We start from the raw sequence: 16,570 nt of genomic DNA, 5'->3' as shown, positions 1-16,570 counted from the left end.
AGGGTACCAAACAGTCTCTCAAAATCACAGCGGCTGGGCCAAGAGAGAAGGTCTCCCTAGGGGTCTTGAAGGTTCCCAGAGAGGCTATAGATCATGACAGGTCCAAGTGGGAGGTTCTTGTCATTCCGAGCAGCTCTGAACCACGGAACTCGCTGAAACAGGAAGACTTTTTCCTTTAGCAGGTCAAGCAGCATTTCCAAGAGGCCAGGCACCAAAATAATAGCGGAATGAATGAATGAATGAATCCTTGAGTCCTCAGAACTTAGCACGGGTAAGCGCACACATTCCCAACGAGTATTTGCTGCGTTGACAAGAATTGAAGGAAACACAGGCCAGTAGGTGAGGAGCCCTGGGGGCAGGTAAGGGCTGGTGGAAGGCCACCTGAGGGGTCTTTGTCACCCCAGACCTGTATTTGTCTGTTTTCAATTTTTACTGAGGCTAAACACACAGGGAGAGATACTAAGGGTGCGGCTTGATGGCTGTATGTCCACATCCGTGTAACTACCACCCAGACCAAGGTGCAGACACCGTGCTCGCCCTCCTGGAGGTTCCCTCTCGCCCCACGCCCCGGCAGCCACCCCTCACACAGGGAGCCACGCGGCTGACCTCCGTCATCCTAGATTAGTTCTGCCTGCATTTGAACTTGGTATGAATGGAGGCATACAGTAGGATCAGACTCTGCTTTTCTATCTGCCTTTTGTGAGCCGGGAGTCACCACGTGAATGCCAACAATCGCAGTCTGGGTGTGAAAGCCTGCTGACAGGTGGCATCCCCTGCAAGACGTGGGTTCCGGGGGCTTGAAGTGCACACTTACTGCCTCCGTAAAGGAGCTGTCTTGAGCAGAACAATTTTCACCTTCTTTGCTGAGAGCACCCGGTCTTAAGAGCCGCCCTCGGTCTGACAGCTGAATCTTTCCTTTCCAGGCTGCATGAGTCAGCCCCAGGGCCCAGCAGCGTGCTCTGTTCTGGTCACGATGCTGTGCCCACCTCTTCCCAGAAGCCTGCCGTGCCAGCCCGGCCCACAGCCAGCGTCTGGCAACCCCTGGGCTGCGCCTGTGGGGTGGGTATTGCTCTGTCTTCACACCCAGCCCTCCGCCCCCGTCACCGCCGCCCCCAGCGTCCGTGTGGCCCCTGGGCTCCGGACCCTGCGCTACCCCACAGCCTCTCCTCAGGGAGCCTGAGGCTGCCTCTCTCCCCAGCGTGCAGCGGGCACGGGAGGTGTCAGCAGCGGGCTGCAGAAAAAGCTGGGGGCGGGTTTTGGAGTCAGAGACTGGGGCTCAGCTGCTGGCTGTGTCCCAGGCGGGTAAGCCTGCCCCAGTCTCCCCACTGCCCACACAGGAAGTGTTACCCTCGCTACGGCGCACGGATGAAACAAACTGTGCAAAGCGCCTGCATGTAAGAGATATTCAGATGTAACAGCTGCAGCTGCTACAGCCCAGGCACGAGGAGGGTGAACCTGGAGCTAGACTGCGTGGGTCTGAATCCTGATCTCAACACGTGCGGGCTCTGGGGCCTCGGGCAGGTTGCTTAACCTCTCCGTGCCTCAGTTTCCCCGTGTATACAACGGAAGTAGTGATAGCACCTCACTCGTGGGGGGCTGAGGATTAACTAAGTCAGTCCATCTAGCTGTCTAGCCGTCTATCTAGCTACCTGGTGCCTGGGACAGTTCCTGGCACATAGTAAAGGCCATGTAGGTAACAGCTCAAACTGTAACAAATAGTTCAACAAATAATTAAATAGTATTAAATCATGGCTGTTATTAGCATGACATAACATGTGGAAAGTTCCTGAGATAATACATGTCATGCTTGGTACACGATGAGTGCTCACCAGATGACCCTTCGTGCTTCGGGTCCTACATGGAACAGTGGGCGGGAGGGTGTGGGATGGACGAACAGGTAACCGGGTCGGGGGAACAGGGCGCCGTGAGGGCTGAGCAGGGCTGGCCCGGCCACCTTCTGCTCGTGGGCAACTCGACGCCCCACCTCTGGTAAGGAGAGGGTCTCCTCCGGGTCTCTGGACCCCAGCCCCTCCCAGAGCCCTTTGCACCGGCAGGCACGCCCCAAAGGCTTGTTGACTGAAAGCCAGAAATGAGCTAGAGAAAGCACCCAGGTTTAAAAGCAAAAAGCAAGAAAACCAGGTAGATTTCCTTCCCGATCCTCCGGAGAAGGGGAGACCAAAGGTGGGCATAAACACCACTTCCGAGAAGATGAAGGGCTTTCAAGGCTGAAGATGAGTGCTTTGTTTTCAGAAGGAAAGATTGAACAAGAAGGAACAGACATCACCATTAGAGGCACAGAGATTCTGATGAGATTCGAGAAACAACTTTCTGGTTCAAGTATTGGCCATCTCAGCCACAGACGCCAGATGTGGACCTCGCTGGCGCTTTTATCTTAACCACAACTGCCGCTAATGGCTAAAAGCAGCATTAATGAGCAACAAGGACCATTAACCTGGCAATGAGGACTCCGGGAAGCTGATACCCCAGCGCCCACTGGCATGTGACCTGTCACCTGACTCACTGGCACAAAGAGCAGGGTGTGGTTACAGCAGCAGTACAGGTACAGGTCACAGTGGAAACTGCCTTTCCTCCAATATCCACCAGGCACAGATCTTTTCTAAAGAATTTACACAAACGGAATTGGCAATGGAAAAATTCTGAGACGGAAAAATTCTGAGACGGGAGAATCCTTTATTTTAAAGCATTTGAGGATTTTTTGGTGCAACGGAGCGTGCTTAAACTTGCCACAGGGTGATTTTTCAGGGGGAAAAAAAAAGCAAGCATCTTCTGTTCAAACTTCATTGGATTCATATTTTAAGAAACCTTGGCCAGTCTGGCTCAGGCAGAAAAATTCCCCCAAAGGAAGATTTCACGGCCAAGCTTTTATATTAAGTACTTGGTTTTACATATGTGATAAAAGTTTGTGAGAGCATATATCTGGGTTTTATTTGCTTTTCACTTACTGTTGCAGTCACTTCGGGCACTTTTATTACGTGAGATGGATGTCTAAGAACGGAAACCCAATGTGTAAATTGTGCTTACGGGAAATAAAGATTGGATGGTGGATGGCTCGAAAAGGCTTTCATCCAGCAACCAATTTGGTTATAAGTCAGGGGCGACCCGAAATAAAACACTGACAAAAGGTGACTGGGCGTGATGCCTGGGGCATGTTCCTGGATGCAGTTAAGGAGACAGAGAGCAGACACCGCGGATGCTGAACGAACATACTGAGACATTCACCTGTCTGCGGGCTGGAGACTGGCCCTGGGGCTTTTTAAAATTAAATATCAGGTTCAGGTATTCCCCCCCCCCCCCCCCCCCCCGGCCCCTGCCAAACAGGGTAGAAAATTAGAAAAAGAAAGAAGGAGATAAGATAAAGCACTCAGACTTCCCATGACCATCATTAAGAAAACCATTTTGGTGAATTTTTTCCCAATATTTTTTTCAGGCCTCGAGAACAGCCATAGTCACATCTATTTGTACCAGATAACCTTCAGAGGTTTCACATCTGTGGGTTTCTGACTCACTCAATTTGCTATTTAATAGAATTCTCCTCATGTTTAATAACCCTCCTAATAATCGCAGAGTTAAAAGAATACATTTTTATCTAGTAAATGTCACAAGAACTTTCAAAAATCTGCCTTGAACAGGAAGGAGGAGAAGGCTTCTGTGCTTTAAATACGGCAGACTAGAAAGGAAAAGGGAAGAAATCATCAGAAAGGCAAGTTCGAAAGAAAGAAACAGAAGGGGGGGCGGGGAGAACTGGGGGATGGGCGGGAACAAAGGACCTGGGTTTCGGAGGAGGGGGTGATGGTGGGGACAGTGGGGAAGGAGGCAACCCAAACAAGGACCCTGGGGACACATCACAAACAGCCACTGCGTGGGAAGAGGGGCTGACCAGCGTGAAGGGGGGTGGGGGGAACAGGCCAGGGGCCCGCAGGCAACGCCCCGAGAGCCGGATCGCCGAGGGGGGAGAAGGAAGCCCCTCCCAATGGTTAGCCGGTGCAGCCTCTCCACCCCCCAGGCGTCTGGCCTTGACTCGCGCACGCAGGAATCCGTGGGCAGAAAGATAACAAAAGCTATTTTTCATGCAAGAGGAGTTGGACATCAGGGGAAATCAGAGCCCCTTTGTATGATATGCCAAACTGCTGAAGCGAGCAAATGTCTCGGGCGAGGGCTCAGATGCGAGCCGGGAACAGCACGCTGGCCCCCGGGAGCCGGCGTCAATGTGCGCTTGTTATCAGCGGCGGAAGCAAGCCCGGGGCACCCTCCCCACACTGCACGGCCAGACGAGCTGGTGACACGGCCTTGGCTGGACTGTCCGGCCCCTGGAAGGAAGCCTGGGTGTCCTGAGATGTCCTCGGGGAGTCCCGTTCCCCTCTCAGCTCGCGGTGTGGTCTGGGGGCTGCGGATAAGCCTAATACGCCCCTCGAGACCCACCCTCACGGTGGGCCCTCCCGTAGCCCCAGGCGCAGGGCAGCCTCTGGGGCATCGGGCACGTGTTCCAGCCCCAGGCCAAGCACCAACAGCTCACCTCGCGCCCCCCCCCCCCCCCCGCCCCTGCCAGTAAATCTGCACAAGACGTGTTGCTAACGTACCCATTTTGCTGAGAAAGCAACTGAGGCTCAGAGACGGTGCAACGGCCGGTCGGAGGCCATTGGGAGGTAGAGCCTGGACTCAAAGCCCGACGCACCCGGGCACCGGGCCCTCCGCCCCACGTCCACCAGACGTCCTCCGAGACGCCACTCATAAGCACTGCTGTGTATTTCGCACCCATGGCGAAGCAGGCGTCCGCAGAGCGCCGTGTTTTCCACTTGATCCTCCGGACGACCCTAAGAGACAGGCCTTAGCGGAACCCCTGGGAGCAGGCCCTGACATCCGGATGTGTTCTGAGGCTCTGTCCTCACTTTGCCGCCTCTTCTCCCTTGGCTTCCCCAGCACACGACAGTAAGCTCCCCAAGGCCTTTCTGTACCCACAGTGTCCAGCACGAAGCCAGGCACTCGGCAGGTGGCCCATAAACGCTAACAAGGTGCTCGCCCATCTCCGAGGCAGCCCCGGCCCTGCGTACTGTCTGAGGGGGCCCTTGGAGGAAACAAGAGAGAGGTGGTTCCAGTAACACCCCCCTGCCCCCCACCCCAGCCGCCAACTTCTGTGCAAACTCAGGACCCTCCAGCATCACCCCCCTCCAGTCCCAGCTTCCCCGGCCCACCCTTCCTCGAATCAAAGTCTTCTCTCGGGACAGAACAGGACACCCAGGCCTGGCTACAGAATTTTGGGGGGGTCCAGTGCAAAATGAAAATGGGGGTCCTCTCGTTCAAAAATCATTAAGAATTTCAAGATGGCGACAGCAGAGCGTGAAGTGACGCAGAGGTGCATGAATACAGCCCTGGTGACACCAGTCATTCTATATCCTTTGCACGTGACCCATTATTAGGGTCTGGGTTTTTTTGTTTGTTTTTTAACATCTTTATTGGAGTATTTGCTTTACAGTGGTGTGTTAGTTTCTGCTTTATAACAAAGTGAATCAGCTATTCGTATACGTATATCCCCATATCCCCTCCCTCTTGCGTCTCCCTCCCTCCCGCCCTCCCTATCCCACCCCTCTAGGTGGTCACAAAGCACCGAGCTGATCTCCCTGTGCTACGCACCTGCTTCCCACTAGCTATCTATCTTACACTTGGTAGTGTATGTATGTCCATGCCACTCTCTCGCTTCATCCCAGCTTACCCTTCCCCCTCCCTGTGTCCTCAAGTCCATTCTCTACGTCTGTGTCTTTATTCCTGTGCTAGGGTCTGGGTTTCTCTAGGACAGTCTTGATTTAAAATGTTCTGGATCGTTCTCCCTTCTACTCCACCATCTCCCCACCAAATCTAAGAATGCCAACATTTCAGGATCTCAGTAACACTTCCTACATCATATACAACAACATGAGAGAATCTGTCCTCTGCTCTTTTGTCTAGAACTTTGGTTCAGACAATACAAATGCCCCAGTGCCATTGGTCCCATCAGGGAACCGAGACACTGGGGTCAACAGGCACAGCCTGACATCTCATCACAAGGGGAGCTGTTTCCATCCATCAAGCAGGTGACCGCCACGTCCCTGTGTCCAGGCCAGCCCCGCCTCCACCCTGCAGAGGGGGGGCCTCAGCCTCTCCTGTTCCCCCACCTCAGGACACTCCTCTTTGGTTGTGTCTTGGGGAGTGGCTCCATCGGCTGGGGGTGTCTACCGCTGTATCTCCGTTTTACAGATGAGAAAACAGAGGCTCAGAGAAGCCAAGGACTCTGCCCAAGGTCACAGAGCTAACACAGGGCAGAGCAGTGTTCAAACGCGGGTCTCGTTGACTCCCCTGCCACACACCCAGCCCCTGTCCCGTTAACCAACACGCAGACTTGGTTCAGAGATCACCTGACCTGACTCTTCTGTACAGTGAAGCCCCTGGTGGGAGGTGTCAGAGGTGTGTGGGGCTAGACCTGTGGAGCTTCGCAGATCAGGGAAGGAGCCTGACTTTATCTCAAGTGGGATGTGGCCCCGTTGACGGCCATCGAGCTAGGGAATGATGTGATCTGATTTCCATTTTTCCAAGCTCTTTCTGGCCGTGTGTGAAGAAGGGCTAGCATGGGGTCGGGCGGGAGGGAGGGGCGGGAAGAAGGGTCAGGACACTCCTTGCGGCATCCAGGCAAGACATGACAGCGGCTGGGAGCCAGGTGGAGGGAAAGCTGTGGGTGGGTCTGGGCGGTCTGTAAGGAATCCCAAGGGGATGTCGCAGGAAAGGTGTTTTTTCTCATCTCTGCGGTGGCCAGCTCTGGGATGAGCGCAAAGCAGGTCATCAGTGTGTCCTGAGCACGAACCATCAAGTGGGTGGGAGAGGGGACCGGCTGATTCTCTGGAGGTGAGAACAAGCCAGCAGCAGTGCATCCGACAGGTGAGGCTGCCACCAGCATGCGGGTCCTCGCTGAGGCGTCAGCGTGAAAAGAGGCAAAGCCAAGTGTTTCCAAGAAAATGAGCCCGAAATCCTGTACCCTCTGCAGCGCCTCTGCAGCACAGCCACCGTGCTTTCCACAGCGCTTTCCCAAGTACCCTCTCATTGGGTATTCGCACAGCCCTGGCAGGGCACAGGAGGATGGAGGGAAGAGGGGGAAGAACAGATGCAAGGAGACAGGAGGACGGAGGGAAGAGGGGGAAAGAGGGAGACAGAGGTAGAGAGGAGGGAGGTTGGAGGGAGGGATGAGAGACGGATGAAGGGAAAGACAGGTGTCATTTGCCCATTTGACAGCCAAGCAAGCAAAGGCTCTAGGAGGTTAAGGGATACCCAGAAGACTGTCCGGATGTTAGTCACAGAACCAGAACCAGGCACAGGTCTCCTGACTCCTGCCGCAGTGTTTCCACACCCGGCACCCTCTCCTCCTTTATCACAGCCCTGATCCCACAACACTGGAGGTCACAGCTGTAGCCCCGGTGCCTGCCAGGAAGTGGGAGGGGGGAAGCGCTCTGGGCGCTGCCTTGTTGCTAGACCCTGTTTCGACTCTTAATTGAGAGCCTCTGGTTCTGATTTTATGGCTCACAGAGGCCATTCAGCGTGGTTTTGCCTCTGAGAGGTGATGAAAGAACACCATGTTCTAGAGTGGCCTGAACATCCCCGGGGACACTCAGCTTCCTCCATTCCCAGACCCTGGAGGCCAGTGAGCTGACCTGGGGCCCCACTCAGCTCAGCTGCAAAGGTTGGGTGACTTATTTTTTCTGGGAAAACTTCCAAGTTTCAGGAAATATGGAAGTAAGGGGAAGGCCATCACACCTTGAAAATCTACAAGATGCCAGGCGCCATGAGGGTTATTTTACATGCATTTTCTCATAAAACCTTTACAACAATCCCAGGGGTTGATTCAGTGATGGCTCTATTTTACAGTGAAGGAACCGCAGTTCAGAGAGGTTAGCTAACTTATCTGAAGACACACAGCTGACTAATGGCAGAGCCTGGACTCAAACCCAGGTCCGTGTGACTTCAGTGCTAGCCACCTGACACTGCCACTTCCATGTGGAGTAACAGAGGTTGGAAGAAGTGAGCTGAGACAAGCGCGCGGCCCCTGTCTGTCTCCCCAGGGCCAGGAGGTGACAGGCTGATGGCAGGTGAGCTAGGGAGGCGAACAATTTTGAATAATTTGTTTTCCTTCCAGGCTCTGGAGCTGGGCTTGAGTCCAGAAACTCCCCTGGGCCTCTGCACACTCTCTTTTGTAAATGGGGCAATGGTGGGGCAGGGGGTTGTAGCGGGGTGGGGGGAGGACACGTAAACGGCACCTGCTGGGCACCTCTGCCTCCGTGGGCTTGGTGAGGTACGAGGCACAGAGGGTTGGATGCTGTGACAGTGGGGACCTTGCTTTAGGTCTGCAATCGCGGAGGTGGGGGAGGGGAGTGACGAGCGGGGGAGGGGCGAGAGCAGCTCCAGTTAGAAGCCCTTTCAGGCCCGTGGGCAGTGAGGCCCTTTGCAGCTGGGGGACAGAATGCGCAAGGAGCCCGAAGAAGGAGCTGGGGTTAACTTTTCGGAGGACGCTGACTTGAAGGGCAGATAGAAGTTTGGGGTGGGTAGGCGTGGGGGTGATGGAGAGGTCCTGATGTTTTGGGAAGCAGAAGCAGTCAGAGGGTTCTTCTGACCCAAGCACATCTCCGGTTCCAGCATCCCAACAGGGCGGCTCCCCTGCCTCCGTCCTGGCTCCGGGGAAGGGGGAGGGGCGGAGGAGGCCCGATGCCAAGGCCAGGCATGGCTAAGTGTGAGGTCACACCCCACATCCTCGGGCCAGCTGGGAGCAGTGGGCCTCTGAGGGGAGGCACCATCTGCTTTGCAAAGACCCTGGAGAAAGGCCCAGGGGGAGGGAGTCGCTCCGTCCTTCTGTATTTCTTGCTGCTCACCTTGTGCTACAGTGGTTGCTAGGTGCCTGGTCTTCACCCAGGTGCCGGCCCACAGGGAGGCTGGGCGGGCAGAGAGCCCTAACCAGGCAGCCCCAGACCTCCTTCTGCTCCCGGCTCTGCCACTAACCAGCTGTGTGACCTTGAGTAAGTCCCTCTGCCTCTCCAGCCTTGGTTTCCTCTGCTTGCAGAGTGGAAGGATCCAGCCACATCTGCAGTGCCCACCCGTGTGGACACCTGCTGGGGCGTCACAGGCAGGGCGAGCTGGGTCACCTGCAATTCACGACTCTTAAGAAAGGAATGGAGCCGGGTACCAGTTACATCTGCGGTCACCTGAAGCAGATGCCAGGTCATCCCCTTAATAGAGATGCTCCCCGACACCCCCTTCCCCCCGAGGTTCCGTGTGTTTTCTCGAAGGAAAGAGAAATAAGTGAAGTTCCTTTCAGTTGCCGGGAATCAGGTCAGCCCTTGCCCTCGACCGAAATGGCAGTTCCCTGAGAGCAGCTGTTCTCGACGGGGGGCACTCCTGCCTGGCCCCTCCACCATCCAGGAGACCTTTGGCAAAGTCTGGAGGCGTCTGCGGTTGTCACAGCTTGGTGAGGCAGGGCTGTAGCTGACTTCTAGTGGGTAGAGGCCAGAGACACTGCTAACCTTCTACAACACACAGGGCAGCCCCACAGAAAAGAGGGTCCCGTTCAAAATTTCCAAGGTACCGAGGGTGAGAAATCCCGCCCTGTCGTGAGGGCGGCAGTGGTGAACCCACAACACCTGGATGGGTACGAGCTACCGCGGTTCCCCTAAGCTGTGCTCTACGGAACTTTCCGGCACACTTTTGGCTGTGGGGGGCTGGGCAGTAGTGTGAAAACCTGGGACCCCTACGGGCTCACACTTGATTTCCTCTCCCAACCCCGCTCCTTCTTCCATCTTCCCCATGTGGACAGAGCACCGCTGTCTTGCCAGCTACCGAGCTCCCGGTCCAGGCAGTTATGCTCGATCTAGCCCCCCCCCCCCCAGCCTCCCCCCCTACCACGTCCCCACATCTCTGCTGCTGCCACTTGGCCCCAGGCTTCCAGTCCGGGCACCTGCAGCAACTCCCACACTGGCCTCCTGGCGGCCTCCCTGCCTCCTAGAATCTCCGTTCTCCACAGGTAGTCAGCGGGCTTCCTGAAAACGTAAATCAGACCCCAATGCCATCCCCTCCCCTCCCCAAGCACAGATCCCTTGTCATAAAAAGCAGATAAAGCAGGGTGCTGACCCTGACCTCGAAGCCTCTCCCAGCCCCTCCGCAGGGATGGAGCCCCCCCACCCCGCGCTCCGCCACCTGCACCAGGTTCTTTCCTGCCTCGCGGCCTCGTCTGCCTCTTCCTCTTCCTGGAAGCGCTCCCTCCGGTCCTTCTCTGACACCTCCTTCATGGCCCTCTGACCAGTGGCCACCCTCCCCGGCCTCTCCCAGCGCCCCCCGACCTGGCTCTGTTTCCGTCAAAACACTCATCAGTACCTGGAAGCGTCAGCTACCCCATTAGAACTTCGGCTCCAAGAGAGCAGGGGCCACGTCCGTCCTGCCCACCCCTGTGACTCAGAGCCCCACACGTCCGACACAGAGCAGTGCTCCGTGAGCAGGAATAAATGAAGGGACGGATGGACGGATGAGGCGTGCCCAGCAGGCAGGTGACATAGCCTTTACACGTGTGTCTTAGCAGAAATAAGGTTGAGGCCACTGAACTAATCTCAAAGGCTCTTCCAGCTGGAGAACCCGGCTTCCTGTGGGCCACATCAAGGCCACACTGAACCTGCTTCTACCTGGAGGCTGCGGGCAGGGCCCTCTGGGGCTTGTGTGGCTGAAAGACAAAGGTGGGAGGAATGTTCCAGATCAGCCAGGCCCCTTTCAGAGGAGGAGACAGAGGCCCACCAGGCTCCCTGACACCCTGGATCTGATGACCGGAGGCCCCTTCCTACTCTGCATCTGTTACTACGTCCTAGGTATCCCCAGAGTCTTGGTCGTCTGAGCAGACTGACACCAGGAGATTTACTTTAAAGAGCTGCTGGTTTCCTACTGAGCCTTTCTGAAGCCCCTGACATGGGGCTCCTCCAAAGCCGGCTCTGCTGCAAGACCATTAAGTCAGGCTGGGGTCCACCAAGATCCCCAGCTTCTCTTCACTAAGTCAGCTGGCTCCAGCTCGGTTTTTCTTGTCGAAAGAAAAGAGTGAAGAACAGAGGAGGGTGAAGAGACAGAGCAGGACATTAAGGGAAGGTAGACATGAGAAGGGACTGCCAGGGCCCCTTCCTGAACGATGAGAGACTGGGCACCAGCTACAGAGCAGGGACAGAAGGAAGAGCAGCCCTGTCACTGACTGAATGTTTGCGTCCCCCCCAGATCCATATGTTGAAGCTCTAACCCCCGACGTATTCAGAGATGGGGCTTTGGGAGGTGACTAGAGAGATGAGGTCATGAGGGTGGGGTCCTCATGATGGGATTAGTGCCCTTACAAGGAGAGAACAGAGAGCTCTCTCCGTCACATGAGGACACAGGGATAAGGCGGTCGTTTGCCAGGAAGCAGCTCTCACCAGGAACCGAATTGCCCAGCACCTTGATCTTGGACTTCCAGCCTCCAGAACTGTAAGAAATAATGTCTGTGGTTTAAGCCATTGAGTCTACCACATTTTGTTATGGCAGCCGAGCTGACTAAGGCAGCCCCCTTACCTGTCCCTACCCAAATCTGTGTGGTTCAAACAAAGGGCATCCCCTGGCTGGGGGACAGCTGGGCTCATCTGCTTAGCCTCAACCGCTATCCAGACAGTGGCAGGCATCCCTGACACCCAGAAGCCGTGGCTATCTTAAGCCTCATTTTCTCCACCTATAAAAGGCAGATAATTAAGATTTACCTTGCAGAGTTGCTGGCAATTATACGAACTAATGTGAAGTCCTGCATGGAGGTTGATGTGATGGCTGTTATGAGCAACCCTGGAGGGCAAAGGAAGGCCTGCGGACGAGGGGACCAGCTGATGGGCCGGGTGCTGCGGGAAGGGAGCCTGCTCTCTGCTCGCACCCCCCTGGGCCTGACTGGACAGGCGGCCTGTGAGTTACTGCAAGAGAAAATGAAAGACAGGAAGAGCGCCCAGCCCAGTGCCTGGCCTGGGGCAGGAGGGGAAAGGACGGAATTCAGACCCAAACCTCCCTGAACGGGCCTGTGTCCGGAGTGTGGGGTAAGGCAGAGCTTCCCAGCTGGCCAGTCGTGAGAGGGTTCCAGATGTGCCAGAGAAGCGTGCCCCCCAGGAGCTGGGCAGGGCCTGGGGTGGCTGGTGCCCCGGGGTAGTCACCAATGGCTGTCCTCTCCTCCCCGGCCCCCGGGGTGCAGTGCAAATACCTTCTCTTCCTCTGGGGGCTGTAGTGTGAATGAAGTTTGGGTACACTCATTGGTGAGAGATGCTGCCCGCGGCGGGGCGGGGGTGGGAGTGAGCATGTTGGAGCAAAGGAGCCTCTCACTCGCAGGGGCCAGGGTCTCCCTACCCGCTCCCCAGTAGGTGCCCAGGACAGAGCTGACACAAAGCAGCAGGCCCGGGGCCACCCCTGGCACCGGAACTGCCATCTCAGGGCTCTGACCGAGCTGCGAGTGTGCTGACGGCAGCTCCGTCTATGGGGGACCTGGGCGGTGGTACTGCTGAGGCTGAACTCTGCCAGGACCCTGTATCCTGGGCCCAGAGCACAGTGACTGGCTCGCTTGGGGACCCTGGTGTCTGGCAGCCCCTGTGAGCATCTCGAGCTCCCAGCGGGCACGGGGGCTTTGCCGCATAAGCTGCTGCCCTCGGGGCCCAGAGTCTCCCCTTCCCTTCCCGTGTCTACACGAGGTCTCCGGTCCCTGGCACACAGTGCATGCTCCGAATGCCTGTTTACCTTCCACACCTTGCCTGATTCCAGAATGCGTTAGAGACTGAACAAAGGTTGGTGGGCGGTAGCTTTGGTGGAGAAGTCCACAAAGATGTGTTACTCCTTTCCTGTGTCCCCAGCCTTGGGCTGAATGTCACCAAAGATGCAAAGAAAGAAGGAGGTGGGGGTCTAGGAGACGGAGGAAGCAGATGGCTCTTTGTGGTGGGAACAGGCTAGTCCAGAACGTGGTAGGAAAGGAGAGAGAGACAGACACACAGAGACAAAGACAGAAACAGAGAGAAGCGAGAAGAGAGTGTGTTATGCAATTTGTGTAGCAGTTGTACATTCTCACTTCCAAATGCCTTCACGCTGCCGCGAGCCAGCCTCAGAGCTGGGCTCCTCCACTGGCTAGGCAAGTACTTGGTTCTATTTTTAATGGTAACCCAGAAGATGTTTGGGAAAGGGCAGGACAACACGGTGGGGAGAGCTTTGCAGTGAGACAAAGGCTCGATGCTGGCCCTGCAGCCTCCTACCTGGGTGCCTCTGGGCAAGTGCCTTGCCCTCTCTGAGCCTCTATTCCCCACGCTGCAGGTGGAGGTGAACAGGGCACCCTCTCAGGGCTGTTGTGAGCGCGCCGTGCGGAACGTGCACAAGGCTCTGTGCGCTGGAGGACTGTGACACTTGTAGAGGGGCAGCGGGGAGACCCGGCTTTGGGGGTGGAAAAGGGTGATGTCGGCCGTGGTGAGTCTGGGAGCAGCAGGCTTCTGCACGCAGCCCTGCCAGCCTGCACAGACACCTTAAGTACACAGAGGGCTGGGCTCTCCCGACCTCACAACGTCATTCCTGTGAAACAGCCAGGGAACTGAATCTGCGGCTTGTGAGATGCCAGCAAGCCCTTCAGAGTCCCACTGTCACAACTGGTGTTTTATTAGCTGCCTGCTGCAGTATGTCTTCAGTTTCAGCTTAGAGGTTTGAGCTTTTCATTTTTTCCCATGAAATGCTTTGGGGTACTTTGCTAGAGAGCAGGTGGAAATAATGCGTTCTACACACAGAAGCCAATACTGAGGTGACCACGTCCCCACAGAGCGTCCGGGTCTCGGCCTGGACGCTCGCTGGCAGGTGGAGACGTCATAGATGGCAGACAGCCGTCGGACTCTGCGATGTGCTTTTGTGAGATAAGCTCGCAGTTTCCGCCCCAGCTGAAGGACTGCCAGGATGATTCCAGAGCATCCCGAGGGATCCTGAGCCAGCTCTCTCAGCCCTGGCTTGGTCCAAGGATGTCCTGGCCCTTGGAAGTGGCCTGGTTTGGCCCCCAGAACCCCTGAGCTCCTGGGGGATGACAGAGGCAGCCCAGTTCTTGGGGTGAAGTCCCCAGATGGCGGCTCCCCACCCTCCCTCCGCCAGCAGAGCCTGCTGCCCAGATCAGCTTGGGGCTCTCCTGATGAACATCGAGTGCAAACGGCTCAAGGCAGCTGGCAAGATGCTAAGTGCGGCATCAATCCTAATTAGGATGAGAAATTAATAAAGGAGGCATTCGAGCCACTCTGCAGAGGCCAGGCTCGCCGGCATGGAGGAGTGGGTTCCAATTTCGACCAGGAACCTGGAAGGCCTGGGGCCCAGATGCGCGGGCTTGGGTGATGACAGGGGCTCGACTTACTGGACCACATACACAGCACCCAGTGGGGCCTGCGAGGTAGAACACGGGGGCCCAGCCGCCCTTGTTCTGTGTCTAACGCAGGTGCCGTGGCAGGCGGTGACGTGGGCACGTCCTCCAGATGAGAGGAGTAGGTGTTCGTGATCTGAACATCCGCACACCATTTTCCTTTTGAAAAATGATGTTTTTCAAAAGAAAAGAGGAGGCTGTGATGGTGGGCCCGCCGGTCCTTTGTGTGGCTGTTTCCCAAACTACTGATCGCACATTCCTGCTCCTGGAAGACTCCACTCAGTCCGGGCAATAAGCTCCAAGTTCAAAGGTCAAAGCAGCTTCGTTTGGGAGAGAAAGTGGGGGGCAGAGGTGGGCAGGATTCCAGATGAGAACAGGCATCATGGGGGTGAGGGAGAAATGGAGCGACCCTGCTTTACAGAGCCTCCTTTTCCCGACCCCAAATACGGCCAGAAGAAGGACCATCTCTTCTAGAGCTGCCTACCAACCTCCAGGAAGACGCCACCCTGCCCAGCTCTTCGCAGGGGCTGGAACTGCAGGAAGGCTGGGGGTGCGGGAGAACCCCGACCACGGAAGGCGGAGTTGACACGCGCGGAAAGGTTACAGAAAAAGGAGGAGGAAACTCTGTCCAAGGATTTTTGAGAGGAACCCTCCACCAACGTCCCCCACCCCTTTTCCAGTCTGAAAGCCAAGACCAGGCGGCGAACCCGTGCACAACCTGGAGGGGAACAGACCGCCCGGACAAAGCCACCTGTTAGTCCAAGTTCCGCAGCGGGGCGGGCGGGAGGCGCTCAAGTCTGGCGCACGTCGCCACTGGAGGAGTCCGGGTCCCTCCCCCGGAGGGAGGGGTCCCCGCAGTCCGGGGACACCCAGTCCCGGCCCCCAGAGGCATTCCAACCGTACAACACCTACTGCAGGGCCCGGCCGCGCACCTGGAGGGCTCAGCGCCGCGTCCCTCCTGCCGGGATCCGGCGGCCACGCCCCTCCCAGGCAGTTCGCGGTCCGCGGGTCGCCCCTGCGCGCCCCAGTTCTACTGAAGATTCCCGGCCTTGGGACGACGGCGGCGGGCTCGCTGCCCTAGTCGGGGGGGCGGGGAGACTTGGTGACGCTCCCCTCCCCACCCCACCGAGCGGGGAGGAGTGGGCCGGTGGCCCCTGGAGGAGTAAGTGGCGGAGCAAGGTCTCGGCAGGCTTCAGGCTCGGGCGACCCGGGTCCCCAGTCCCGCTTGGAGCCCAGCCCCCCTCCCACCCCTCGGCCAGGCCTCGAGCGAGCGCAGAGCGGCCCCGGCGCTCCCCGCCCCCGGCCGGCCCCGCCCCAGGATGGCCAGTTCCCATAGCAATCGCGCAGACACCGGTTGCCAAGCAACCTCTCCCCCAGCTCCCTCCCTCCTCGGCCGTCCGCTCCCCCCAACCCTAGCTTCCTCCCGCCCCCTCGCCAGCCTCCGCCTCCCCCGGGGGCGCTGGCGCGGCCCCTCGGGATCGCTCCGGTCTCGGGCTGCGCGCGCGCGCGTGAGTTTCGGTGTGTTTCATTGTGTCTGTGTGCGAGGGGGTGTGCGTGTGCCAGCGGAGAGTTTGTAGGGCCGGTGTGTTGGGGGCGGGGGGGCGTCCCCAGTCGGGAGGGACCGCCAGGTGCTGCACAGCTGGCCGCGAGGAGACCCGCCCGCTCGCTCCGGCTCCTTTGTGTCTCGCGCGGAGCCAGGGCCGCGCCCACCCCTTCCCGGCCGGCGCCCCAAGCAGGGTGTGTGCGTGTGCGTGTGTGTGTGTGTGTGTGCGTGCGCCTGGGCGCGCGCGCGCGTGGCGAGGGGGTTGCCGAGGCCGGCCGTACCTTCGATGCAGCACACCCGCCACAGCCCCGAGTGGGTGAGGTCGCCGCGGGTGCGGCGGGGCGGGGGCCCGTCGTCCATGGTAAGGTTGGTGCCGTTGCAGATGTACGCGCTGGAGTAGAGCCAGTAGTCGGTGCCGATGGCGATGGCCATGAGCGAGAAGGCGGCGAAGGCTCCGGCCGTGGTCAGCAGCATCTGCAGCCCGCGGTCGCATCGCACCATGGTGGGCGCCTCATACTCCGCCGCCCGCCGGCCCGCCCGCCCGCCCTCCTCCCTCCGCGCGCCGCTCCGGGGGCGCCGGGGCCGGGGGGGGCCGAGGG

The 16,570-nt window shown here is 57.7% G+C and overlaps 1 protein-coding gene across 1 annotated transcript in view; it reads right to left on the bottom strand.

Moving 5' to 3' along the window:
• CACNG4 (calcium voltage-gated channel auxiliary subunit gamma 4) overlaps positions 1–16,570 on the bottom strand; it is a 56,481-nt gene extending 39,911 nt beyond the window's left edge. Inside the window, exon 1 of the mRNA XM_067716560.1 lies at positions 16,253–16,570. Coding sequence (XP_067572661.1) covers positions 16,253–16,472 — 220 coding nt within the window. The 5' untranslated portion in view covers positions 16,473–16,570. The remainder of the gene's footprint in view (positions 1–16,252) is intronic.

The sequence above is a fragment of the Pseudorca crassidens genome, chromosome 19 (genome assembly GCF_039906515.1).
Source record: "Pseudorca crassidens isolate mPseCra1 chromosome 19, mPseCra1.hap1, whole genome shotgun sequence".
Lineage (NCBI taxonomy): Eukaryota > Metazoa > Chordata > Mammalia > Artiodactyla > Delphinidae > Pseudorca > Pseudorca crassidens.
The sequence above is the reverse complement of the archived record's forward strand: the minus strand, read 5'-3'. Positions and strand labels throughout refer to the sequence as shown.